General features: G+C 33.8%; 1 protein-coding gene and 1 pseudogene across 1 annotated transcript in view; both read right to left on the bottom strand.

The window, feature by feature from the left end:
* Positions 1 to 2,067: 2,067 nt before the first annotated feature.
* Positions 2,068 to 27,883, bottom strand: part of FYTTD1 (forty-two-three domain containing 1) — a 29,746-nt gene continuing 3,930 nt past the window's right edge. The window contains exons 2-9 of the mRNA XM_054575162.1: positions 26,465 to 26,593; positions 17,031 to 17,179; positions 11,716 to 11,828; positions 9,852 to 9,948; positions 9,383 to 9,444; positions 7,866 to 7,940; positions 6,697 to 6,823; positions 2,068 to 4,999 (exon numbers count right to left, since the gene is read on the bottom strand). Of these exons, the coding sequence (XP_054431137.1) occupies positions 4,901 to 4,999; positions 6,697 to 6,823; positions 7,866 to 7,940; positions 9,383 to 9,444; positions 9,852 to 9,948; positions 11,716 to 11,828; positions 17,031 to 17,179; positions 26,465 to 26,593 (851 nt within the window). The 3' untranslated portion in view covers positions 2,068 to 4,900. The remainder of the gene's footprint in view (positions 5,000 to 6,696; positions 6,824 to 7,865; positions 7,941 to 9,382; positions 9,445 to 9,851; positions 9,949 to 11,715; positions 11,829 to 17,030; positions 17,180 to 26,464; positions 26,594 to 27,883) is intronic.
* LOC129071810 (high mobility group protein B1-like) lies at positions 14,162 to 15,576 on the bottom strand (annotated as a pseudogene).

Here is a 27,883-nt window from a genome sequence, read left to right as displayed (position 1 = left end):
TTACTAGGGAAAAATGGATGCATAAATTAAACATATACATACTAAGGAAATCATTTTCTATTCATCTTTAAACATCTGTAAATCTCATCTGAAGACATTAAGGACAAGGAATTTCAGTGCCAGAATGGTATCACATTTCCTTATTTTATCAAACTTTATGTTGAAAAGATTTCCAATAGTAAACTGTAAAAGCAGGGAATAAAAAGAGACATTAGAAGTCAACAATTTATAAGCAAATCTCTAAATCCCTATTAATGGTCCACAATAGTCCAAAATTCTAGTTGTAAATGCTTGGGCTTATTGGTATCACTTTTGAAAAGGGACAAATTCCAAATTGATCTATGCAAAAAGAACTCTCCTTAAAGGGAAGTTTAAATCACATGTTTCTATTTTTTACAGTGGTAAAACACAATTATATAATTCTGATGAAAGTTCAAAGGTATACTGAGTAGAACTGAAGAAATCATTTTCTGCCCTAATACTGCCTGCATTTAGCATGTATGTTATCAATTCTCTTTAGTGCAGTCAGCTATTTTTTTCCTCACTCTTCTCTCCTCACAGTAAACAGAAATAAACAGAAAAATCCCCCCCACAAAAGAAAATTACCAACACTGTATGTTGTGAGAATTATAAAGCTATTGACAGCAAAATATGATATACATATTTATCCTAACAAAAAAAAAAACACCACTGGGCAATGAAACCTATTTTCTTCATTCTTATAAGTATTTTATGATCTACTTATAATTAAAATTGTAGTACGCTGTACCAATAAGTGATGCTCTGTTTGCTTTTGCCATTTTGAAGACTTTCTTATGAGTTTACTAATCAAAATTATTGTATAAGTTAGCCAGTAGAATCCTTAGGTTAAAACGATAGGGGGGATTTTGGAGTGTTTAATGTAATGGACATTTTTGCACATTTTTTAGTAGTATTGGCCCTTTGCTCAGCATTTGAATGTTTCCTATGTTTTCGTTCCACAGTTAACCTCCCCTCCCCAAATTTCCTAGTCACATCCAATTCCTCAATGACATTTTCTAGTAGTTTGACATATTTACTGAGGAAAAATTTGTGACTCCAATGCAGGTGTCTTCATTACTGCTACCTTAACATTGAGGGAAAAGCAAAACCCCTTTGTTAGAATTACTGCATGTTTGTAGAAAAAGTATTTTTTGAAGGCTAGAATTATACAAGTGAGCAAAAACAAGTTAGTTAGCTTGACTATGGAGTGGTGGCAATAATGTAAACATTCCAAAAGACAATGAGCTGAACCTAAGCTCCCTTGGAATCTGAACGGACACAGGAACATGGAACTGCCATTTGAAAACTGTAATTAGGTAGTTTGACCCTCAGAGGCATAGCAACCAGTAGCCTAAAGTCATTTCAAGTACAGAAACTATATTGGGATTATAATGATATAAATTTGAACATTGAGTGTAACTTCTCATTTTTCTTAAGAATATTTCTAAACTCAAAGCTAAGCAGAATTGACTATACTTCAAGTATGATATTGAGTTGACTATGTTTCTTTCTTTACCACCACCTCATTGTTCCCGTTTCCTTTCCTAAGACAATATCGCACAACTTAGGCTATTTTTTCTTCAGAAATTTGAATGGAAAACTTCATGTCATGATTTTTTTTTTTTTTTGCAAGACACCTGTTTATCGCCTTGTTCAAAATAAATAGTCCCTTATGCTTTTGAAATAAATTTTTCTGTAAAACAAAAATGTGGTAAAGTTTATGCTTATGAGGGAAAAAAAAATACATAGTCTGTTTAGGAACACTAGTTTTCTCTAATAGCGCTGTCTATATAACTTGAGTACCAAAGTAATGAAGTCTCATAATCACCATTGCTAGATTTATTTACCATACTACAAATGCTAAAGTATTATCATTTCTTAGATTAACTGACAAGCCTCACACCATTCCACTACTTTCTGTCAGCGTTCAATTCACAGGAGCAGCTTATTAGGAACTAAGAATTAAAAGACCTAGCCTCAAAAAGACTCTGCACACACGTCTTGGATAGCTGGAACTCACTTAACTAAGATGTAAATAGTGGGGCTGAACTGGGTGATCGCTACAGGCTCATCTAACTTAACATTCTGCATTCTAAGTAAATTTGATTTTCTATTTTATTTTTTAACTTTTTAAAAATATTATTGATTGTAGAGAGAGCGCGTGCGCAAGAAAGAGAAACATCTATTTGTTGTTCTACTTATTTATGCATTCACTGAATGCTTCTTGTATGTGCCCTGACCAGGGATCGAACCTGCAACCTTGGCATATCGGGATGATGCTCTAACCAACTGAACTACCCAGCCAGCGCCTTTGATTTTCTATTTTAACTCATCCTGGCTATTTCCTGTTGGGGCTATGAATGAAATGTTAAAATGCAGTTACCAGGATTCCATATCAGTTTAGATTGATTTACCAATTTAATTGGTAGGTAATTTCAAATCTAAAAATTATAATCACTACAACATTTTTTGTTACATAGAATGATCTAAAAACCACAACTCAATCTTTACAGCTAAGAATAAATCATGAGACCTGTAACATTTTATTTGTTAAAAATGAACAGCTTCAGAATAGATCTAAATGTAACTTTTCCAAAAAACACCAGAAAGTACAGTGTAAAGGTTCTCCTCATTAAATATAAACTTTCATTTTGTGATGCACTGCATCAATGTTTTGCATACACCTTGATGCAAAGGAAATTTTAAGTTACATCTTGTTTTTTAAAAAAAAAATTTTTAAGAACTGAAAAAGGATGACTACAACCACATTCCAAGAAAGAAAATTTTCCTCCAACAAAGCATACTCTTATGTTTATATATAACACATTAGCACTGAAAAATTTTAATTTAGTTGTAACAAAAGCAAAATGTTATATTAAAAAGAAATGAAATTACAGATGCATGAAGAGCAAAAGTTTAATATACCAAAAACACTGTGTTGTTGCTTGATATACTTAATATTAATATTTGGGGCAATTTTAAGGTTTTCCCAAAAAAAAAAAAAAAAGCATTAGTAATAGTTCTGTATAATGCTTAAAATAATAAGAAAATGAAAACATCTTCATACCATATTGTCACAAATTGTTTTAAAGACAGCAAACTCATACTCAGTTGTTTTTCCTCTGCTTTAAAATAAACTACCAGTTATTCTAAACCAGTCTAAAATCTATTGTTAATGGATCAAATCTAAGCACTTGTGCTTGCAAAAACGTTTTGCAATGAGCGAGGCCTTGGCCTAAGGAGAGACTAGAGTTTATTTTCAAATTGTGTGACTGGCTTCCAATAATCCCACACCAGTAGACTTACTGGCAAAATACCAGATATTAAGGATCAGATGTAATTCTTTGGTAGAAGCGTAAAACTGTTTGTGATAGCTTTCTGTGGCTAGCATAAACCAAGTAACCCAAGGAGCATGGGAGACAATAATGAAGTCTATTATACAATGCAAGGCAGACAGGAGCCATAACTTAATGTGTCTGTCTTTCTTTCTTTTTTTTTTAAAACAGAGAAATCAATGCTAATAATACACTCTAGGGAAGCTAGCACCTACTTAGAGGCTTTTAATGTTATAGTAAACCAAAAGGTGAGGCTTCCAAATGACCAAACTTGTAAATGGATATTTTGCTGCATTTTGGCATTATGCTATAACTTGCAGTATACAGCCATCCGAGGACTCTTAGCACTAGCTTGGCACAACTGATAACTAATTCTTCCGATCCCTTCAGAGTGTGGCAGGAAGTAATATTTTTCTCACCATAAATGCCTCAACTTTACACGAATAATCAGGGTGAAAGGTATAAAAAAGGTATTTCTGTATCATTTTGCATTTTTTCCTTTGTGACATATTCAAGTATATTTTTGTTTTTGGAGCTGTATACTGTTTAATTTAACAAGTTTAAATGTCTATAAAGTTTAACTTTTCAAATAAGAAGAGTATAGGAGGTTATGGCTATTAATTTTACTATCAAAATATCTAAGGGAGTCAACCATTTTAATAATTATAATTTTTCTAAATATCACTTAAAGAATTCTTTGCACACACTAGACTCGAGACTACACTAAATCCAAACAGTATATCTATGACCAGGGTTTTAAAGTTTATCACCTCAGTAACCTGTCTTTAACCTGCTACTTCCTCTCATGCTTTTTTCATTAACTTACACAAATTGTTAGATTTTTAGATAGGACTTTTTCCTCCAAGGCGCTATTAGATAATTTTGTAAACATGCCTTTATGGCCTTTAAACAGCAACATTTTTAGACTGTGACTAATGCCTAGAGTCACATTTCTTGATAAAATTTAAACTTTAAAGATTTGTAACTCTGAAGCATTAACCTAACACCATCTGAAAAATGAGCCAAATTCCAGATAGTCCCATAAATCTTAAAACCCAAAAGTGCAATTCTAACTTTTTAAATATGACTTGTGAAGAAAAGTCAACTGCACTTATTATATCAACACTGTTAAAGGTAAGTGACGGCAACAAAGGTGCCTGCCTACTCATATATCTGAAGACCAAGATTTACCATGGCAAAGTATAAAAAATGGGCAAAGAAGATGAGATCCTAAATACCACTATCATAAAAATAATCAATTTCTGTCTTTCTGTCTTCTTTCTGCTGTATGAGGAACCAAAGAAGTCAAACAGAGAATTGTTCTGTCTGGGTCAACCAAAAAATCTTTAAGAACAGATAGGTATATTCCCTGTTATTCTCTCAGGGCATTATTTATACATGTTAAAAAAAATTCAAAAATAACAGTAAGAGTATTTAGCCTTGTAAATATTCTGAAATAAAGTTTCTTGAATTTCTGTGATAAACTCTTCAAGCAATTCAGCTTTTTTAAGAGTCATCACTCAAAAGTCCCTTTAACATGAGTTCTATCCCACAGTTACAAAGCGGCTTCCACCTTTGTTGAATGTGAGAGTGGCTCTTTGTTCCTTCAGAATCCCAAATCGCTCATTCAAAGTCATTCCTGTCTAGAGAAAGTAAAACAAAGCAAAATTAACAACTTGACTGTAAGCAGTATTTACTTTGGAACAATGTGATGATAATGGTAATTCATAGTAACAATAGGTAGCCTTTCCTGAAATTTATGTGTAAATTACTCTAACTGACTTAAATTGACTCTAATTATAACGAAAACCATTCAAAACAGGTGAATTTAGTTGACATTAAGAGAAGTTAGTTAACTTGCCTACTTGCACAGCTCCAGCATTTAAACCAGGAAGCCTGACTCAGAATCTCTCCTAAGCACTATAATGCCTACATTACACGCTACATAAAACACATATGCTATAATGCCTACAAGTCATATACCCAAGTATTTCTCCATCTGAATTATTTTTAGTCTCTGCAAACACTGTCACCAACTCTAGTGATAAAAGAAGTTGGTTAGTCTTGAGAATGTTTTCAAATAAATTTTCTTGAATTTCTGAGTTCTTGAATTTCTGTGATGCATTCAAAATCAAATCAAATCAAAGTCTGGTTTTTTATTAACAACAGAAAGCACAAACAAGTTATATTCACCATTTCTGAAAGGAAAGTAACAATGACAAAATAAAGTAAAAATAAGCAAAATAAATTTGGTCAAATTTCTGTCTATACTTTGCATCTTCAATTCCACATATTTTTATGTCAATATATATCAAAAAAGCATTAGACATAATCCACCACCCAGTCATGACAAAAATTCTCAGCAAATTATGACTAAAAAAGAATTCCCTAAATGTGATAAAGAGAATCTACTACAAACCTACTGCTAACATCATACTCAGTGATGAAACATTTAATGCTTTTTCCTCAAGCCTGGGGACAAGGCAGGCGTAAATGATCTCACCACTTCTATTCAGCATTGTACTGAAGGTCCTTGCCATTGTAATAAAGAACACGAGAAAAGGTTTATAGATTGTAAATGAATTTGGAGAATGACATGATTGTTTACATAGGAAACCCTAAGGAATCTACAAAATTATAAAAAGTAGTAAGTGAATTTTAGCAAGGTCACAAGATCCTAGGTTATTACAAAAATTATCAAAACCACAGTGAAATATACCACTTTACACACATTTGGGTGGCTATAATCAAATGATAGATAACAAGTGCTGGTGAGGGTGTGGAGAAATTTAGGACCCTCATATATGCTTGTAGCAAGGTAAAAATAGTGGAGCCACTTCTTTGGAAAGCAGTCTGGCAGTTCCTCAAAAGGTTAAACACTGAGTTACGAGGCAACCTAACAATTCCATTCTTAGGTATTTACCAAGTAGAAATGAAAACATAAACTCATATAAAAACCTGTAAATGTTCTGAGGTACACTATTCATAATAGTCAAAGAAGGGAAACACAAATGTTTATCAACTGATAAATGAATAAAATATGGCATATCTGTATGATGGGACATTATTTAGCTATAAAAAGAAATGAAATCTTGATATACTATGAATGAACCTTGAAATACTATTCTAAGTAAAAAGAGCCAGTCACAAAAGAGCACATATTGTATGATCCCATTCATATGAAATGTCCAAAATAGGCAAATCTGTAGAGACAGAAAATAAATAGCTCAGTGGATTCCTAGGGGTGAGGAGACTCAGAGCACCCTATTTAATCACTTTGTTTTGTTAACTAAAATATTCTCAGTGAATGGCTCAAAGAAATACAGAGGGAAAAATTTACCTGTTTTCCAACACTGTTTATGTCAAATTGTAGGGGAACACCTTTAGGAACTTTCTTTACATCAGATTGCTCCCGTTTTGTCAAGAAGGAGGGTACAGCAGTACGAGTTAATCGTGGTTTCTGAGTTCTATCAGAAAAAAATTAAAATGAAATTAGAATAGCTTTAATAATCAAAAGAAAAACAAGTATTTTAGTACACAAACACATCTTGACTTTTACACATGTTCAAATGTGTAAGGACAACTATTTTATCTGTGTTCTCTAAAAGAAGTACATGGTTCTTAATTGACTAATTTAGAGACTATATATAGTACCTCTTTAGGTAAACTAAACTTTTCAACAATTTGGAATGCTTCCTGATTTCCAAGTCTTGATCTGCTGCTAAAATAAAACAACCTCTGAAGTCTCTTTAAAGACCTATCTTACATTCTTTTCATTTCAATCATTAAAATGGCTAGGTAGAGCAAAAACTCCATAAACTTAGAAAGTTTATAATGCAATAAATATAATGGAATGGTTAACAAAATTAAGGTCATCTAGATAAAAGAACATCTATAAAGACTTTAAAAAGAAGCTACTTTAAAAAAAATGCTCAAAATATACTACAAGAAGAGAAGGGAGTATGTATAGTTTTATTATTATACCTGAAAATAGATCATATATTATTTGTTATACACTCACCAAACTTTAAAATAAAAATATAAAATTGTTGCTCTGGCCAGTTGGCTTTGTTGGTTGGAGCGTAGTCCCATACACCAAAAGGTTGCAGGTTCGATCCCCAGTCCAAGCACATACCTAGGCTGCAGGTTTGATCCCTGGTTGGGGCATGTAGGAGAGGCAACCAATCGATGTTTCTTTCTCACATCGATGTTTCTCTCTCACTCTCTCTCCCTTCCTCTCTCTCTAAAATCAATAAACATATCCTCAGAGAGGATTTAAAAAATGACATTGTTAAAAGTGGTTACTTTGGGGCTAGAGAACCACGAATCAAGGGAGCTTTTCCTTTTAACTTTATGCTATACTATTTTCCATTTTGTAGTTTAAGTATTACCTTTATTCTTGTCTCAGTTTATCCTAATTTGGACATCATACTCCAAGCAGAAGTCTAATACTTTTCTATTATCTTATATACTTAGAGGTTATAACTTCTGTAAAATAAAAAGACGTACACTGGGCACTGCACTGCTCCTGGGTTATCAATGGATACAGTCAAAATCCCTCCATTTGTGGTGGAAGTCCGCCATCTAGTTTCAAAAAACCAGAAATGTCATTAGAATAAAGTTTATAAGTGTTACAGTGTATTTAACATAAAAAAACAAATATTTCAAAGTAGATACTACTTTTTCTTAGCATTCCAGAAATACAGCATCTTGGGTATAAGAAATCGATGCTTTATTAAATATTTTTCAGTATAAGAAACACATACACATTTTTAAAAATCAAAAAATATAAAAAGACTTTTAATGAAAAGCAACAGTCCTCACCCCACTATTCTCCCCTTTCTTGCTCCCCTAGAGGCAGTACTTTAACACTTCCTGTTTTAACTGCTTGCATGTTACCTCCAGTTCACTAAACAAGATGTTTGCATAATATCTTACTATGATTATGATTTAGCTCAGGCACAATATTCTTTAGTTTCCCTACCTAACTCTAAATGATTTGATAGTGGTATCACAATTTTACTCCCATTATAACTTCAAATATACTTAAATATCTTTCTTTCAGTAGTATCTCTTGACACCATCCCCTCCCCACTTTGTATAAAAGAATAGTAATACCTCTATTCCTTCCTTCCATCTTTTCTCCCACTTTTTCAGTTCTACTTTTATACTTAGGTCAGTCAAAATTTGACATTCACATCATATTGTTACCAAATTAAGAATTTTGTGCTTTTTTTCATAGGTTGATTCTCAAAGTTGAAAACAAACTGTATTTATAGTATAATTATATAAATATTGTTCATGTAGAAGCAAACAAGCTATGATTATCTTTTCTTCCTTATGGTTTCCAATGTCATGAACCTGTGCAAAAGAATACTGCCAGCATCAAGTTCAAGTAGTTCCCTTTTTTATACTCTGATTGCTCAAAATCATGCCCCATTTTAGCTGGCATCATATCTGGACCATGACCATGTTTTTTTTTTCCAAAATGTAGCTACAATTTTAAATAGTTTATTCTCAAAACTTGACCATAATGATGGAATTAGAATGTTACAATTCATACTTAGGAAATGCAATTCTAACAGACAGAAAAAATTAATGGGAAAGAAACACTAATGGGGTAAGGGGAAAAAAGAATATGTGAAAGGGGAAAATATTCTAATGTTTTTAAGGGATTACAAATTTTCTAAAAATTCTACTGGATTTTATCCTATTTATTCACTGAATAGATTCCTACGTATATAAGCAGCTACAGAAAATAAAGGGTTATTTCATTAAGGTGGAATAATTAGGCAATAAAAAAATTAAAAGTAGAGCAATGTATTTGGTGTTAAAACATATATACTGACGTGAAAATACAAAAGTTTTTTGGGGGGAAAAGCAAAAAAAAGGATTGATTTAATTCAGGCTCAATGGTTAATGAATTAAATTCATTCAATTTCATTTAAACTAGGGCACAAAGTATTTGGGTCGCTAATATTCTGAGAGTTTTGAGATGACATCTTGAAAAACAAATTGAAACTTACTGACGAGTTCTCTTTGCTACTACATCGTCTAGCAGTTGTTCTGTGTTCAACTGGGCCTGAACCTGAAGGGAAAAAAAAAGCAGTAGATCCCACAGAAAGTAGACGATTTGAATTCCAAAGAGCTATCCTCCAAACTTTTTACCCCAGTATGATATGTATGAATATAGGAGAGGTGCATGTGCCTATTCTGGCAATACCTCTTTGTTGGGGTTCAGCATGAGAACAAGCAGTAAAAACAGGTTTATTCCTAAATAACGTTAAATTTTTATAAGATGTTGCTATTGAGGACAAGAAAGAATGAGGTGGGGGTGGGGGGATGAAGAGGAAGGAACTAATCTAATGTCATGTTCTCCATACCCAAACCCAACCCCAACCTCAACCACGGTCCATTCCTATGATTGAGGAGTAATAAAAATGGATGCTCAGGATCCTTTGGGTAAAAAGAAAACATCACCAAGGGCTTTTATACCTTTAGGCCTCTTCTGAAAAGAAAAGTTGCCTGACGAGTGTCTTTCTGATGACTTAATTTATTTCCATTCCTGGTATAACTGGTTGGAATGTTATTTCTGAAAACAAAACAAACAAACAAAAAACCCCCAAAAAACCTATACATATGCATGAACAGTCTGAGACATTTAACGATTTTCAAACATCCTGAGAAAACAATACACAAAAATAGTTATATTCATAGGTTCATAATGTGAAGTACACTAAACATAGACTCTAAATTATTTCCTTATTTACATGAAGCTATAAAGATGTGATTTACAAATATCTTCCCCTGTAGCATATTACATAACAACTTGGTTCATTTTGAGCTAATTTATCTTGCAAATATTCAACTCTCTAATATTCAAAACATAAAAGATCTCTTCTGAAGACCTTATAAAACAACATTTTTAATGCTATTTATTAAATTTGGTGGAAGATGTAAGTACAGATTTATTTGCAGGATTAGTACGAAGAAAATCACACCTAGGCACATCATAGTCAAACTGGCTCAAAAACAAAAATAAAGAGAAAATCTTGAAAAATAACATATTTTCCAGTTTTCCTTTCTCACTTGGAAACTTTTATAAAGTAACATAAATCACAGAAAAACTTACATCTTCCACAGCTTGCCCTTTCACAGAACAATGTACTCTTAATGATGTTTGACTTGACCGTTAGCAATTCCTTTCTAATTTCTATAGAAAGTTGGTAATATAGAAAACAAATTTTTATTTATCTACTTGTTTATTCTTATAAATAAATGCTTAAATATTGCCTAATATTACCTCCAACCCTACAGAGGCTCAAATGCAAAATTTCCCTTGCTAGGCCAATAAACATGGACTCATTAATGGCTCATGTAATTTCCAAGTTATTATTTGAGAAGTTCCCCTTTTCCAAAAGGTACTATCAAATGACTTTCATCCCTGACTGGTGTAGCTCAGTGGGTTGGGCATCACCCTGCAAACTGAAAGGTTGCAGGCCAGGTCCCCGGTTGGGGGCATACAAGAGGCAACTGATCTATAAATGTTTCTCTCACACATTGGTGTTTCTCTCCCTCTCTTTCTCTCTCTCTTCCCCTACCTCTAAAAACTAAATAAAATCTTTTAAAATAATGATTTTCAAAGGAGAAAGAGATAATATTTAAGTAAAACTGCAATTCCAGCCGTTCTACTTATAGAAAGACTTTATTTCAGGGGTTTTTGTTTGTTTTGAACTATCTTCCATAAAAGATGAATAAATAGTATTTGAAACTTAAATAAGGAAACTTCACAGCTTGTCAACTTCCTTTGTGCCCACTTCCACTTTATCCTTACAAAGAAGAGAATGCCGTAACAAGTCATAATTTTTCAGATTTTGTTATAGGCTTTCAAATTAACATAAAAATAATCTCAGCTTAAGAAGCATTCATACAGAATTCTTCCTAGTTTGCTTTTTCCACAAACAGCATACACAGGTCTATTAAGAGCCCTTGAGACTGAATAACAAATTCAGCTTTCAGAATTCCCAATTTTGAACAATTCTGTCAGAGGTATTTTTATGAACACAATCACCTTCTGCAATTTTATTCCATATGTCAAGTGAGGTAAAGCAGCAGGGTGATTTTTTTCAAAAAAATGTTTATATTAATTAAATTCATCAATGACAGTGGGTCTAAGAAATATGTAAAATTATTTGTAAATGCTTCCATGTTGAATGATCTAATAGACATCCCTAATATCTTGAAAATGACCAGATAACTACAAGAATCATTGAAAATTCATTCCTTTGAACACTTAGGCAAGAAGTATATCTTTATTTATGTAGGAAAACATATTATTGTCTTATACTTGAGTACTTACTTTCTATTTAACTGGTTAGGTCTCTTGAGAACTGCAACTGGTTTTCTCTGAACTTCATTTTGTCTCAGAAGGTTTGCCTTCCTTTTTAACACTGGAAAATATCGTTCTATATTCTTTCAGAAGGCAAGAAATTATGTTAGTCATATTGCTTTTTGCTATATACCTTATCACAATAAACAGTTCTGAAGCAGAATGGACAGGGACTGACCACTGCTTAGATGTGCAGGTTACAGAGAAGCTAAAATGATTTGAATATTTCCAGTCTAAGTGACTGAAAAGACAACCACATTAAACTCAAAATAGTTACAATGAAAAGAAAATTTGGACAGGAATATAAGTTTTTTCTGTTTTGGCTCTGTTCAGTTTGAAGTGCTCTGGGAGATGCATAGATGATGGGAGATACATAGGTCTGGAGCTCAAGAGAATGAGAGCCAGAGATGTAAATTAAGGAATCGTTTATATAAATATGGTTTCTGACATCAAGTAAAGAGTAAGAGGGGCAAGTTCCAAAACAAATGTGTGAGAAAGAAAAAAGAAGGTCTTAATAGCACAGAAACCTGAGTGGGAATGGTTACAGAGGAAAAAAAATATCAATAATATTCAATGCCATAAAAAATAAGCACATGAAATGTCAACTTTTTCTCCATCCACATATATCAGTTCAATCCATCATTAAAGCCTCATTCAGGTTTCTCAATTTTCCATGAGGTCTTTTCAAAAGTCCCTAAAAATATGGACCATATCTTAATCTGAATTCCCTTATATTTTAAGCATATGTAAAGTACTTCATAAATATCAGACAGACTAAAAACTGCAAAAAGTATGGAAGTATTTTCATGAACATTTGGCAAAGAGATAGATGTAAAAACAGGGATAACGAATTATCAAGAGTATAAGAGAAATGCTATGAAATCAGACTAATGGCCCATTTTGAGCTTTGTATTTTGTTTTTAAAACCACCACCAAGAACCCTTTTATAGATAAATGTGAAAGCTCCTTCTATGATGCTGTCGTCACATTATTTTCCTTCAAAGTACCTGCCATATTATAATCATAGTCATTTGTGTGATAATTTAATTAATGTTTGTATGTGTTCTCCATAAGGATAGGGATTTTTCTATTGAATTATTGCAAAATCCCTTGCATCTAGCACACAGTGGGTAATCAGTCAACATTAGTTAAATGATAAATTTAACTAATGGAAAAAAACTGTAACACTCCTTTAGTATATAATGAGTTTGTGATCCCATGGATTCAATGTTTGTATATGCGTATAAATGTATACCTGGGTGTGTGCATGGATACATATATCATTTTTTTTGAAAGGCAACAAGCATTACTTGTGATCCAAAAAATAGCTATTTGGGAAGCACTAATTAAGGCCAAACCCAAATAGTGTTCTCTCTTTCACAATAATTTTGATATAAAAAAATTATTCCTTGAGGGAAAGAAATTAAGGTATTTAGTTTATTTTTATTCATTTTATTAAGATATTACTTAATAGAATTTTGAGTATACAGTTTGATGAATCTGGATAATTATATATATAACCAAGATACAGAACAGAGTCCTCACTGTAAAATGTTTCCTTGTGTCCCTCTGCTGTAAATTCCTCTCCCTCACCAGACTCCTACCCTAGGCAAAGACTAATCTATAACTACAGTTTCTCCTTTTCTACAATTTCAAATACAGCAGTTCCTGGGATAAAACTGCTTTGTCCAATATCATTTTGTTATAATGTTGATGAGATGCTATCAGAACCTAACTCTTGTTTATATCAATTAGCCTATGGTAAAATTGCTTTTTTAAAATAAATCCTTGTGCTTAAAGTTGAAGAATCTATCCTCAATGTTAAATGAGGACTTATTATAAGTAGAATCATGCAGTACCTAGTCTTTGTGTTTGACTTCTTTTGCTTAACGTGATGTTGAGATACATCCTTGGGGTCTTGTGTATTAACATTTATTCCTTTTTTATTGCTGAAGAGAATTCTATAGTATGGAGATAAGGTGCTTATTTTTAACTGTCATAACAGACCAGATGATTGAAACTACCTGTTAGTAGAAAATAACATATATGTGTATAATCATACATACATACACACACACACACACACACACAGAGCAACAACGATTTTTTTTTTTTTTTAACTTCACAGAAGTAATAAATGGTTTAGTATTATCAGAAGCAAGTTAAAAGTTCTACAAAACATACCTATAGTTTTGGGCAATTCTAAAAGAAAAAAACTTTAGAACTGACACTTGACAAAATCCCTAAATAACTTAAACATAACTTTACTTCTTGGTAGATATTTTAAGTTGACTTTCTCTAACCAAAAAGGAAATTCATTCTTAGAGACAACCATTCCCTTCTCAGCACAGCTATTTGCTCTATTTACACTACTAGTATTTAGTAGTAATGTAAATGAGCATGTAATCTTTTCCACTTCTTCTCTTCACAGGTAAGGAAAATGTACATTTCTACTGAAATAAAATCTCACTAATATATATAAACTATAAGGAAGAGATAAAATAAATCTATTTAGAACTTTTTTTAAAAATTGTATTTACTTAGAAGCATTCAGAATGTCAACAAAACAGCTGCAACTTTTTTTTTTGTTAACAGAACAACAATTATTTTGTATAAGCTGCATCAGAGACAAGTGAAGATGAAAAAACTACCACCCCCATATGTAACTAATTTGTGCTGTGCACCAACAAGAACCTGCTTTAAACTTCCATGCCCATTTACAACCCCCATACTGTACCAGGCAAGGTTAGTAGCTATTGAAAATACCATCAGGACAGGACTATCTAAAGACACATTCGGTAGTGTGTAACTATACAAAAAAAGACACTGTACAGTTTAAAAACAAATCTTACACAGCCTTACATTTCAATTTTTTTTTCTTTCAAAGGAGTGAGTTCTGTACAGGGGGGTTAAATGCTTTATAGACAAGAAAAAAAAACCTGCACTAGAACCAACTGATTCATCATTTTCTTCATCTTCCTCCTCCTCCTCCTTTTTCTTGCCTTTTTCAGCCTTGACAACTCCCTTTTTTGCAGCATCACGCTTTCCTTTAGCTCGGTATGCAGAAATATCCTTTTTGTATTTCTCCTTCAACTTAGCAGCCTTCTTTTCATAAGGCTGCTTTTCATCTGCAGCAGTGTTATTCCACATCTCTCCCAGCTTCTTTGCAACATCACCAATGGATAGGCCGGGATGCTCTCCTTTGATTTTTGGGAGATACTCAGAACAAAACAAGAAAAAGGCTGAAGGAGGTCTCTTGGGTGCATTGGAATCCTTGAACTTCTTTTTTGTTTCCCCTTTAGGAGGAATATAAGTTTGCATTTCTCTTTCATAACGGGCCTTGTCCGCCTTTGCTATGTCTTCAAATTTTCCTTTCTCTTTGGCAGATATGGTCTTCTACCTCTTGAGTACTTCTTAGAAAACTCTGAGAAGTTGACTGAAGCATCTGGGTGCTTCTTCTTGTGCCCCTCCCGGCAAGTTTGCACAAAGAAAGCACATGATGACATTTTGCCTCTCGGCTTCTTAGGATCTCCTTTGCCCATGTTTAATTACTTTTCCTCAGCGAGCACAGAGTTGCCCAGTGCCTGTCCAGCTTGCACTTGCCCCAGCTCTGTCTCTATGGAGCTTAACATACTGCAATAGCTGTGAGAGCGGGAGCCAGATGCAGCCCTATTTAAAACTTTTTTAAAGTGTAAAAATTTGAAGTACATATAGCAATTCAAGGCCAATTAAGTTATTTAGGTGACATATAAAGAATGAAAAAGGATGGTATGAGTTTTTCCTGTATAGACAGACATTTTCTAAATTGCTGAAAAGTAATCTGCTTCACCATTACTGAATTATATCCTAATCAGACTATTAATCTATATTCAGGTTGAGGAAAGGGTTAAAAAAAAAACAAAACAGAAAATTTCAAGCCATATTTTGGCCAAAATAAAACATTCAAACTTCGAATATATGGATCTTAAAATCCAGAACACTGTTAGCATTCTATAATTTAACACTTTCAATTTTCACACAAGTCAAAAGACTACCCACATGTGGTAACTTAAACGTTTTACTGGAGGAAGTAATTAATTAGCAGTTAAACCCAAACTCCTTTCCAGTATCCATATATCACGAATGTTTTTTTAATTTCAAGATCTGTGATAAAGCTTTAGAGGAGAGAACTTCTGTTGGTTACGGCAGAACTGAAAAGCTGAGTAAGAGATCTAAGACAGTTGTGGGTCTTAATCAGAATACATACACTTAAGATAATTTAAGGAATAAATGTTATGAAATTTTTTATGAGTATGTATTACTTTCATTATCAGAGAAACCAAAAAAATTAAAAGTAGAAGACTACAACATTAAATTCCTTGGTGGATCAGACCTACTAGACAAAAAATAAAAGAAAAACCATTTGTGAAACTATTTTAAAGAATGCTTTAGCTAATTCAAAAATTATTAATTGAGATGTAAGTAAAACCAGTTAAAATTTGAGAAGTAAACTTATGATAGGTAAATCACTGTAACTCTTAATTTAAAATATCAATGAGGGGACAGCTTTCTACCCAAAAGAAATGAAATGTTCACAGCAACATTATTTATAATACCTAAAAAGTGAAAGCAACCACACTATCCATCAACTAGTGAATGGAAACAAAATATAGTATATCTATATAATGGAATATTATTCAGTAATAAAAAGGTATGAAATATTGTTACATGCTTCAACATGACCCTCAAAAAAATTACGGCTAAAATGCCTGACCAAATATTATTGTATGATTCCATTTATGTGAAATGTGCAGAAAAGACAAATTTATAGAAAATGTACAAAAAGTAGATTAGTGGTTGCCCCACGCAGATGATGACTGAAAATGGACATGAGATTTCTTTCCAGAGTGATAGAAATGTTCTAAAATTAGATTGTTGTGATGATTGTAAAGCAGTAAATCATTTAAAATTCATTGAGTATACGCTTAAAACAAATGAATTTTGTAGTATAAAATTATACCTCAATAACCTTTTAAAATTCTCTCTCACACACATACATACACACACAAAAGTGCATGTGTGCACAGAAAGTCAGGAACCTGTAAAAATTTTTAAATTATTTAAGAATGTGGAAATTCAGGCAGTACTCATGAGAAAAAATGATTTTTTAATCTCAATTAATTACATAAATTACTATGTAAAAAAATGAAAATACTCAAATAAAATGCTCTCTCCAGGTCATTCACAAAATATTAGTTCAAATAAAGGAAAAAGGTATCTCACCCAAAATTAAGCCATCATCCTACCTTGTCACTTAAAGGTGGCCGATTCATAGGACTCATCCCTTTTCGAATTCCAGTTGTTTTCCTAGCTGCAAGGCCAGTGATAACTCCGTAAGGACGTCTCTTGCCAGGCATTATTCTTCCTCTACGACTCAGACTATTCTTACCAAAACCTGTAGGAGAAAAAAAAAAGAAAAAATATCAATCTATGAATGCAACTGAGGGGCACACGTGTCACAAGGTATTATTTATATATATATTTCTTATGAATTATATAAAATATCTCATTTTTAAAGAGGCACTAAGTTGCACTGGAAAGGGTTCTCTTGCAGTAATAAACTGCAAAGGAGTAGAGGATTCTCATATTTGCCTCCTGGCTATCCCTCCCTCTTTGACATTACTTTCTTAATAAGACAGTCTCAATTTTCCCTGTGCAATGTTTTGGCCACTAGCCACTTGAGTATTTGAAAAATGACTACTCTAAAATGAGATATAACAAAAGAATATACAATATTTCATAAATAATTTTATATGTTGCAATGATATTTTGGATATATTGGGTTAAACAAAATATATTATTAATATATGGCTCACATTTTAATTTCTATTGATGGCATTGATCGAGAGGGGAATCACTATCTTTATCTCCTATTTACTTACTATGTTGCAATCTGGCTTCTTTATTCTCAGTCCTACTGTATTCAAACTGTTTTTTGCTAAAGCCCCCAATGAGTTCCAATGGATGTATTTTATTTATTTTTCAAATTATAATTTATTGATTATGCTACTATAGTTGTCCCAATTTTTCCCTCTTTCCCCCTCTCCACCCTGCACCCCCCACTCCCTCGCGCAATCCCCACACGCAATGGACGTATTTTAATCTCTGTGGTGTGTGATATTAACTGATTCTGCTTTTCCATTATGTATATTACCTATTTACTTTTTTCTAATTATGAAAAATTGGCTTAATGCAGAACACTTAGAAACAAATTTACATTATGCCTTATTTCACACCTGGAAATAATCACTACTAACGTTCTATGTCTTTCTAGTCTTTACTTGTATATGTACACTTTAAAGTTAACATTTTTAGTTTCAACTATTTTTAAGCTACTCCAAAAGCTATCATGAGGTAAATCATAATTTTGTAGTACCAAGTGCCTAGAAGGTAGACTGAGTCAATATTCCAGCACGATCACACTTCCTATTATTCTATGTCCTAGTTTGTAGTCTATGAGGGGGTACCCCAAAAAAGTGGAATTTATTTATAAAAAATTGTGTATTTATTCTTACATATTTAAACTTCTGTCACCTTCAAAGTACTCTTCATTTGATGTAATACACCTATCAAGACTTTTTTTCCACTGCTCAAAAACAGTTCTTGAATTCCTCAATTTTGATGCCTTTTAGTGCCTCTGCCTTTTTTTTTTGTTTCACCTCTTCTATATGTGCAAAAACATATCCCTTTGAGGACTTTTTTCTACCAGTTAAACAAAACAAAGTTGCTTGGGGCAAGATTAGGTGAATAGGGAGGGTGAGGCATGGGGGTTTGCCTTTTTTTGGTCAAAACCTGGTCAAGAAGCAGCAGGGTATGGGCAGGTTCCCTGTTAAATCACGAAATGGGCAAAGGTGTTGTAAAAGGCTTGGAAAAAAAAAGTCACTGAAGCTGAATGCAGCCTCTCACACCACCATGAACTGGTACACTGATATAGATACGTTCCTGGAACACTCACCTAGCAGGGAAAGCCTGTATTACAAGGGGCCTGCCCTCCAAAAGATAATTCCAGTATTTTTGGGGCCCCCCCTATATGTGAACACTATACTGTGACTATTATCTCAGGTATTTAATATCCTTCTATTACATTATTTTTTAATGTACATATACTTAATCCAACGAATTTCATACTAATCATTTCAGTTACTTCTAAAGTTACACTATTATAAACATTGCAGTTAACACTATAGATAACATTTTTATACACATTCATGATTATTTTCTCGAGATATAAATTTCCAGAGGTTGAAATGCTGTATCAAAGAGTAAAGCAAATTCTTACAGATCATGATTACATTATAAAATTTCTCTCCACAATGACTATATTTACTTAAATTCCATTAAGGTGCCGCTTTTTCCATATCATTGACTACTCTGCATATTATTCTTTTTAATCTTTACCATTGGGTATTTTAAAAGAATCTTGTTAATGAAGTGAAGCTCAATATGAGTACTCTGAAGTCCAGCAAGAAAAAAATAAATACAACTGTCTTATTTGGTAATTTACTAGTGAAAATAAATGTTTTCCATGTGTTTTTTGGCTACCTGTATTCTTCCATTCGTGAACTGTCATGTTCATAAATCAGTTTTCTAGGGTCAAGTTCTAATTTCCTTTGATGCTTTGATAGAAGAATTACATTAAATTTACAATTAATTTTTCAAGAATTTACTTCTTTACAATACTCAGAAACATAGTATGTCTCTCCTCTTATTCAAGTCTTCTTTTGCAACTAAATTGGCTCAGTAAAGTTGTAAGCTTTCCCTCCCATAGATCCTGCCCATTTCTTACTAATTTTATTATTAAGTATTTTTTTTGTTGTTGTCAATCACAAAATATCACTTTTCTAATAATAATTTTCATACTGTCATGCCTAGGATTACAAGAAAGCTATTGAGGTTTTAATTATTACCTTTTAATGAGCCATCCCACTAAACTCACTTTTAGTTTTAACAGTTTTTGAAATTATTTACTTGGGATTTCTGAGTGACAATCATATGACCCACAAATAATATTGTCTTCTTCATTCTAATAATTACACCCCAAATTCTTTCATTTCTTACTGAAACAGAAATTCCAGAGAGCCATGCTAAGTAACAATTGTGATACTGGACATTCTTAATTCTAATTTTGGGGAGAATCTCTTTAGAATAGCATCCTGTATAATACTACACACCTGCAACATGGTAGCAGGTCTTCCAACAGAAAAGTTTCATGATCAAACTAAATTAGAAGCTTTCTTTACCACAGGACTCTCAGGACTAATGTGTATAAAGATTCTCCAGAACAGGTATAATAGTATACAAGGTCTGTCCAGAAAAAGTCCAGCCATTGTTAATATAATGAGAACAGTTTGTCTGAAATTGATGTAACCTGGCACCTAAGGATAGTGGACTGGAATGCGCATGCATGAACAATGACAACCTCACTGCATTAGTCAGTGGGGGGTGGTAGACACTGTTGAGTGAGCACGTGTTCTGTATGGCCGTCACATTAAAAAATGACTGAGCGAGTAGAGCAACAAATCTGCATCAAATTTTGCATTAAGCTTGACCATTACTCTGTGGAAACTATTCAGATAATTCAGAAGGCCACAGCTATGGGCAACTGGTGATTGGCAGCTTTATCATGACAACAAGACTGCTCACGCATCAGGTCTTAAGCAGTGTTTTGGTGAAACATCAAATCACCCAGGTGAATCAGTCCCCCTACAGCCCAGATTTGATAACCTGTGACTTCTGGCTTTTCCCAAAACTAAAATCACCTTGAAGAAAGAAAAGAATTTTAGACCATCAATCAGATTCAGGAAAACACGATGTGGCAGCTGATGGTGGTTGGGAACTGTGAGGTCCCAAGGTGTCTACTTTGAAGGGGACTGAGGCATCATTGTCCTATGTACAATGTTTCTTGTATTTTGTTCAATTAATGTCTCTATTTTTCATATTATGTGGCTGGGTACTTCTGGACAGACTTCATATGTCATTCCCAAACTTATTTTGAGTTCAACAAAAAGTTAGGAAAACCTATTATGTTATGACAGTTACAAATTAGTTACCAATTTATGGCCTTTCAGCTCCCAATTCACTTTATACTGCCCTATTTCAGTTACAGGAACATTTCTCTTACCAGCTGGAACCAGATTGAGCTTTCTCAGTAGAGGGCTATGGAGGTACTCTAGAGGAAGAAGAGGCTTTTCTTCCAGGTTCCAATGCGCACTTTGAGGCTTGTTCCCAGAGCATAGGACATTCAGTGGCACCCATTATCCCTCCCTCACAAGCTGAGATTATGGTGAGGCAAAAGATGTGCCTAGGGCACAAAATTTGAGAGTAAGTGATGCCTTATATTTTGGACCCTGGGCATCTATCTAGATCTCATCCCAGGCATCACTATAGTCTGACCCTACTCACCCTCCAGTGAATTTAAGTTGTACCACCCCCACAGATGGCTTCCCAGTAAGTTCCATCAGCATGGCAGCTCAGTTGGTGGGGAGATCTTCCAGATTTGTTCCTTTCTTGGATGCTCTGCCTCAGAACTAAAGGTATTGAATTTATTACTTTTATAAACAAAGAAAAAAGCAATGAAATTACAATTTAAAAAATCCAATTATTGCTGCTCTCTGTGTGGTTTCTTCCGGAATTGTAACCAAGGGAAGATTAAGCATGCTGGGGGAACATGTCTGTTCAAATTAAATTTACGATTACTTGTTATTTTTATTTGTATTACATGAAGTAGCATTGTGCTGAATACTTCAACCTAAATGAGAACTTGATGAGGTTGATGCTAACATTTCAATTTTGCAGGTGTTCAAAGTGAGGCAAAGAACAATGACTACCCAGAGGTTATAGTTAGAAAATTAAAGAGCAGAATTCAAGTTTGTATGGCTCAAAAAACTGAAGATTTTTCCAAACTGCTATGTAAAAACTAAAGAACAAAAAGATATAATATGCTCTATGGTATAATTACAAAGAGAAAAAACCATTACAGAAAAAGTGGACTCAAAGCTAGGTATTACAAAATAGGGCAAGATTTGAATAGAGATATTGACATGAAGTGACAAGTACTATGACACGAGCAACTACACCATATTGAAGGAAGAGACAGTCTAGGGGAAAGGGTAAGAAGTGAATGAATGTGGTGCAATGAAATCCGAGGGCTTTCCGTGGGAATGAAGATTACACATGATTAGGAACTGGGGGTCACAGAATTCATGATCAGATTATATCAATCTAGAAGTAGTATCTTAGACTGAACAGAAGAGAAAGGGAGAAGGCAGAAGGAGAATAGCATTTCAAATGCTATTGCAATACTCAAACATGACAATGATAAAGGACTGGGAGAAGAACAAGGAAACGTGAAAGTACCGTATTAAAAAAAAAATTAATGAATTAGTGGAGCAAAGAGAAAGATTAAAGAGAGGAGGAATCCATTATTATACCAATTTTAAACTCAGATGACAAAAATTAATGAGAAAGTCTAACAAGAATAAAACTGATTAGGAGAATAGTATGGGACAGAGTTCTGTTTCTGGTTACCTTCTATTTCTGACTGTTATAGTCATTGTTTCCATACTCATTAACCTTTCCACTATCTTTTCTTTCTCATAGGTGGCCTCTTCTCCACCTTCTGGCAAGACTAGCTCATTCCTTGTCCCTCCCTCCCCTTTCTACCTTTGCATTAACCTCACCAGCCATATCTCAGTTTTAGGAAAGGTACTATTTTTCACTCTTTCATTTGTCTTGTTTCATAAAGACCCACACATACTGCCCCAATTCTCTTCCTTCTTACCCACTGTAGCTGCCTAATATTCTAAAAAGCACAATAAAGAGGTACTAAAGACATAATCTAATGAAAATTTTTTCTTAGTTTTTATCCATTTAGCCCCTCTAGAAAGGTCTCTGTTTTTCCACAGCACTTTCATTCTCATTACTTCAATTACTACCTCTATGAAGATTCTTTCACATTTTCAGCTCCACTGCAGCAGCAGTTTAACACTAGCCATTTATGAGAACCACATATGGAGCTTTAAAAAAAATCTCTAGGCCCAACTTCTGCAGATTCTGGTTCAGTAGAAATGGAGTGGAGCTAGAGCATTGGTCTAGTTTATAAAGTTCCACAGATGCAAATAAGGTTGATAACAACTAGAACTTGAGGCAGAATTTTTCACCTTTCCTTTGAATCCTTAGCCTAATCCCTTCATGAATTTCTTTCACATACCTTGCCTCAATAATTTCTGGAGTTTGATCACTTACATGAAGATATGAGGGGTTTTCTGGAAAATGTCCTATCACAGAGTACGCAATTATATTACTGACTCCTTTCTGAAGCAACATACAAGTATTCCCGTCTCTTGTACCTCTCTGAAAGAAACAGCAACCTCAAACTTTTTGGTCTCAGGGCCTCTTCATACTCTTAAAAATTAGTGAACACCCCGAAGAGTTTTTGTTTCTGTGGGTTTATGTTTATTGATACCTACCATACTAGAAATAACATTTATGAAACACTATGACATTTAAAAACTATTATTTCATTTAAACAGTAACAAACCCATTACATATAGAGCAAATAACTTATTTTTAGTAAAAAATAACAACTGTTTTCCAAAACAACAAAAAATAGGAATATTTTTTAGCATTATTTGCATTTTATTTAGTGTTTGGCTTAACAGAAGATAGCTAAATTCTCAGACTGTTTCTGCATTCAATCTGTTTTAATTATCAAACGTAATGTAAACCCTGGAAAGGTCCACTGTACGTTTATGAGACAGCAAGAGTGAAAATACAATGAAAATCTTAGTACTATTATAAAAATAGTTTTGAACTTGTGGACCCCTCCAGTCTTGCCCAGGGTCCCTGGACAACACTTTGAGAACTGATGTTATATAATATTCCATCACTGAAGGGTATCTAGGTCGTTGGTACCAGCCAGCACTTACTGAGTGACTAAATTATATTTTGGGCACAATTAGGGAGCCTCCCCTCACTTCTTCAGCCATCAAAAATAATTTATTGAGTATATGCCAAGAGCTCCCTGTCCTACTTGTGCTATTACCTCAAGCTAATATCCCCACTGACATTACAATGTGGAAATCTGAACTTTTGCTAACCAATCAGGGCTTAAGACAATTCCATCTCTCTCTACACATTCAATGACAGCAGCAGCTGTTCTATTTTAGGCCCAGTTACATACAAGTGGAGAACACACAAGCACAAGTTCAGTCTTATAAGATTCTAAGTTGCCCTAGATATCATTTATCTCTAGACTCAGATCATCACCTACTGTTAAAAGGAAAACTTTTTCTGATCCTTTATGGACCAGATCCTATTTCATCTTATCCATTTAATCATCACTGATCTTGTTAGCATAAAATCTCTACCTAAAGTCCTGTCAGAATTTCTCTTATGACATTTCTCAACTCAATGTTTTCTACCCTATCTCAAGTTAGCAGAAATTCCTTAAAGTAAAAGTCTGCACCTTTACATATCTTGAACATCTGGTCAGTTCAAAGTATTTACTAAGTATTTAACAAATGGTTAGCATAAATGACTATATTTCTGGCTTCTATGAACTCAAATTATTTTAAAACAAGTTATATATAAAATATGGGATACTATGCAATATTTATTTTAAAATCTTCAAATATAAATTACTGGAATTAAATATTCATTTGCTATAGCTAATTACCAGTCATGAAATTTACTCAATAGAGTTCAGCTGTTCAAGAAATTATTAAAGAAAAAGTTCTTTTCTGTCAGATCTAATCTTAGCCACACACACTATTTATAAAAATATGTATTTTAAGAGTATGTTGGTATGTTAGCTGTTAATCATAGAACTAATTATGCTTGACTCACTGAAGATTTTTATGTTTTTCAACGTATAAGATAAAAATCAACCCTGGCTGGTGTGGCTCAGTGGAGCGCCGGCTTGTGAATCAGAGGGCTGTGGGTTTGATTCCCAGTCAGGGCACATGCCTGGATTGCAGGCCAGGTCCCCAGTGGGGGCTGTACAAGAGGCAACCACACATTTATGTTTCTCTCCCTCTCTTTCTCCCTCCCTTCTCTTCTGTCTAAAAATAAGTAAATAAAATCTTTAAGAAACAAAAAATTCTGGACCTTTGTAATCTTACAAGGTTTAGTAGAAGGAGGTATCAAAAAAATTTTAAAAAAATCAATTTAGAAACTAGCTTATCAAACATTTTTTCATATGTGTAAAAAAGATATAGTTTTAAAATTGTGAACAGTTTTATTCTAAAATGCTGATACAACAGCTAAAAATGTTAACAAGTCATATATAATTAAGTGCCCAGTTACTACCTTAAATTCGTTTTGGAACATTATGGTTATAAATAAATAAGCTTCCTAATTACCAAAAATAACTGTATATGTAGAGTTCCAAGCTCGTTAGATCACATCTAAAGCATTCATTTCTGATTTAACAAATTCTAAAGATCCCAGGTAATAAGATAAAGGGTCTAGAAGTCACTTTCTATGCAGAACAGTAGTCTCCATATACTTAAGAGGTTTTTATATAGAAAAGGGAGTATGCTTCTTCAACTGTAGGATTAACAGATGGGCATAATTTAATTCAAGAGAATTTTCTAGTAAAGAGAGCTATCACCAATAATGAAAAAACTCTTGAGAGGTGGTATGCTCTTTCACTGAATGTTTTTAAGCTGCGGTTATATAATCATCCACAGGACATACTGTTAAAGGAACATGTAAGAATGAAGACCTCATGACATTACAATGTGGAAACCTGAACTTTTGCATACAAAATCCTTTACATATTATGTTCATAAGTTATACAAGGACTGTCTAGCAGGTACCCAGCCATGTAATATGTAAAAGAGACATTTACTGAACAAGATACAAGAAACACTGTACATAGGACAATGATGCCTCAGTCCCCTTCAAAGTAGGCACCTTGGGTCCTCACATAGTTCTCCCAGTCGCCATCAGCTGCCATGCTGTATTTTCCCAAATCTCATTGACAGTCTGAAATCCCTTTCCTTTCAAAGGTGATTTTAGTTTTGGGAAAAGCCAGAAGTCACAGGGTGCCAAATCTGCAATGTAGGGCAACTGAGTCACCTGGGTGACTAAAAAACTCTGCATGAGATGTGATGCATAAGCAGGTATGTTGTCATGATGAAGTTGCCAATCACCAGTTCCTCAGAGCTGAGGCCTTCTGAATCATCTGACTAGTTTCCATGGAGGAATGTTCAAGCTTAACAGAAAATTTGATGCAGATTTGTTGTTCTACTCGCTCAGTCATTCTGATTATGATGGCCACACAGTAAACATGCACACTTAGTAGTTTCTACCACCCCCACTGACTAGCACAGTGAAGTTGTAGTTCACACATGTGCATTCCAGTCCACTCTCCTTGGCTGCCAGGTTACATCCATGCTGCGTAAACCATTCTCATTATATTAACAATGGCTGGACTTTTTCCAGACAGACTTCATAATTTACACATACTTTAGACTATTTCTATACTGAGGTTTAGACAAAATTTAAGGCAGCTTAAATTTTTACTCGATTTTAAGATTACACAAAAACCTGACAGTAAATACAAAACCCAAACAAAAGGTACTGATATATTTCCTCCATATTTTAAGTATGTACCAAAAATAGTATACTATGAACCCAAAAATAACAGCTCTTTAGTCTTACTTGCAAAACTTACCAGGATTTTGTTGGATTCCCCATCGTACTCTCATCCTGAATTGCCGGGCACCGCTTTGCTGAAGTCTTCTATTTAGTCGTGGAAAATTCTGCTTCTTTCCTTCCTTTCGATTCAATTTGATGATATCATCTGTGACAGAGGAAATGCAATGATTATTTATTTTCATTTTAGCTTAATGACTCAATTACTTAAGTCTCATTTTCTAGTTGATAGATTTCCATGTCCCTAACTTCTTTTCTATATTGAAAGCACTACCATAAGATGGTAATAATGATAACAAGATAAAGGTTCAAATCAACCAATGCACTTGGACCACTAAAAAAGGTTTGGTGGAAAATGTTCCAATCAAAAGCCCAAAGAGACCTACCAATTAATGAAGATTTCTGTTACTCACAGTATACTATTTCTTTCTTTCCCTGATTAATATAAATAAGTGAAAGCCTGTTTGTAAAAATTACTAATATTTCTGCCCATAATCACAGAAGTCTCCAGTTTTTAAAGATAACCATCTTTCAATAAAACCACAGGCAGTCAGAAAATATATCATCCCATTAAGAAACTAAATTTATTGCCCTGGTTGGTGTGGCTCAGTGTACTGAGTGCTGGCCTGCGAACCGAAGGGTTACCAATTCGATTCCCTGTCAGGGCACGTGCCTGGGTTGCAGGCCAGGTCCCCAGTTGGGGGAACACAAGACGCAACCACACATTGATGTTTCTCTCCCTCCCTTCCTTACCCTCTCTCTAAAAATAAGTAGATAAAATCTAAAAAGAAAAAAAAAACCCTAAATATGTATGTTCAATTCAGCAAATATTTAAGTATATACTATGTGCAATAAATATATGTGGCAGACTATGCTATAACAGAAACAAACATAAAATATGATCTCTGTTCTTAGTAAGTTTAAAACTATTGAGGGAAACAGACATGTAAAGAGCAAATAAAAATTAAATAAGTACTATTATAAAGATATAGTGCCAAAAGAAAATACTCTTGGTTTCTGCTCCTCTAGCAAAGGAATTCAGGGTTAACTTATTTTTCTTTTTACACTGATCTTTCTAAGCCTCATTATTTCCCAAAACACTTTCAAAGTGCCCCAAAGTATTTCACAAGCCTTACACTGATTGAATACCACAAGAGAACAATGTGAGGATCAGGGAACGAAATGTTCTTCAGATTCCCTTTTACATCTATTAAAAGTACTGGCTGGTACTGGCTGGGTAGCACAACTGGTTACAGTGTTGTATCTGATACGCCAAGGTTGTGGGTTTGATTCCAAGTCAGGGCGCATACAAGAATCAACCAATATAAACAAATAAGTGGAACAACAAATTGATGTTTCTCGCTCTCTCTTCTTTCCTCTCTCTCTCTCTCCAAAATCAATAAAAAGAAGTAAAAAAACAGGTTACCAAATAGGAGAT

Source organism: Pteronotus mesoamericanus, unplaced genomic scaffold, assembly GCF_021234165.1.
Source record: "Pteronotus mesoamericanus isolate MK-2021 breed Mesoamerican mustached bat unplaced genomic scaffold, CSHL_Meso_final contig_27, whole genome shotgun sequence".
Taxonomy (NCBI): Eukaryota; Metazoa; Chordata; class Mammalia; order Chiroptera; family Mormoopidae; genus Pteronotus; species Pteronotus mesoamericanus.
The sequence above is the reverse complement of the archived record's forward strand: the minus strand, read 5'-3'. Positions and strand labels throughout refer to the sequence as shown.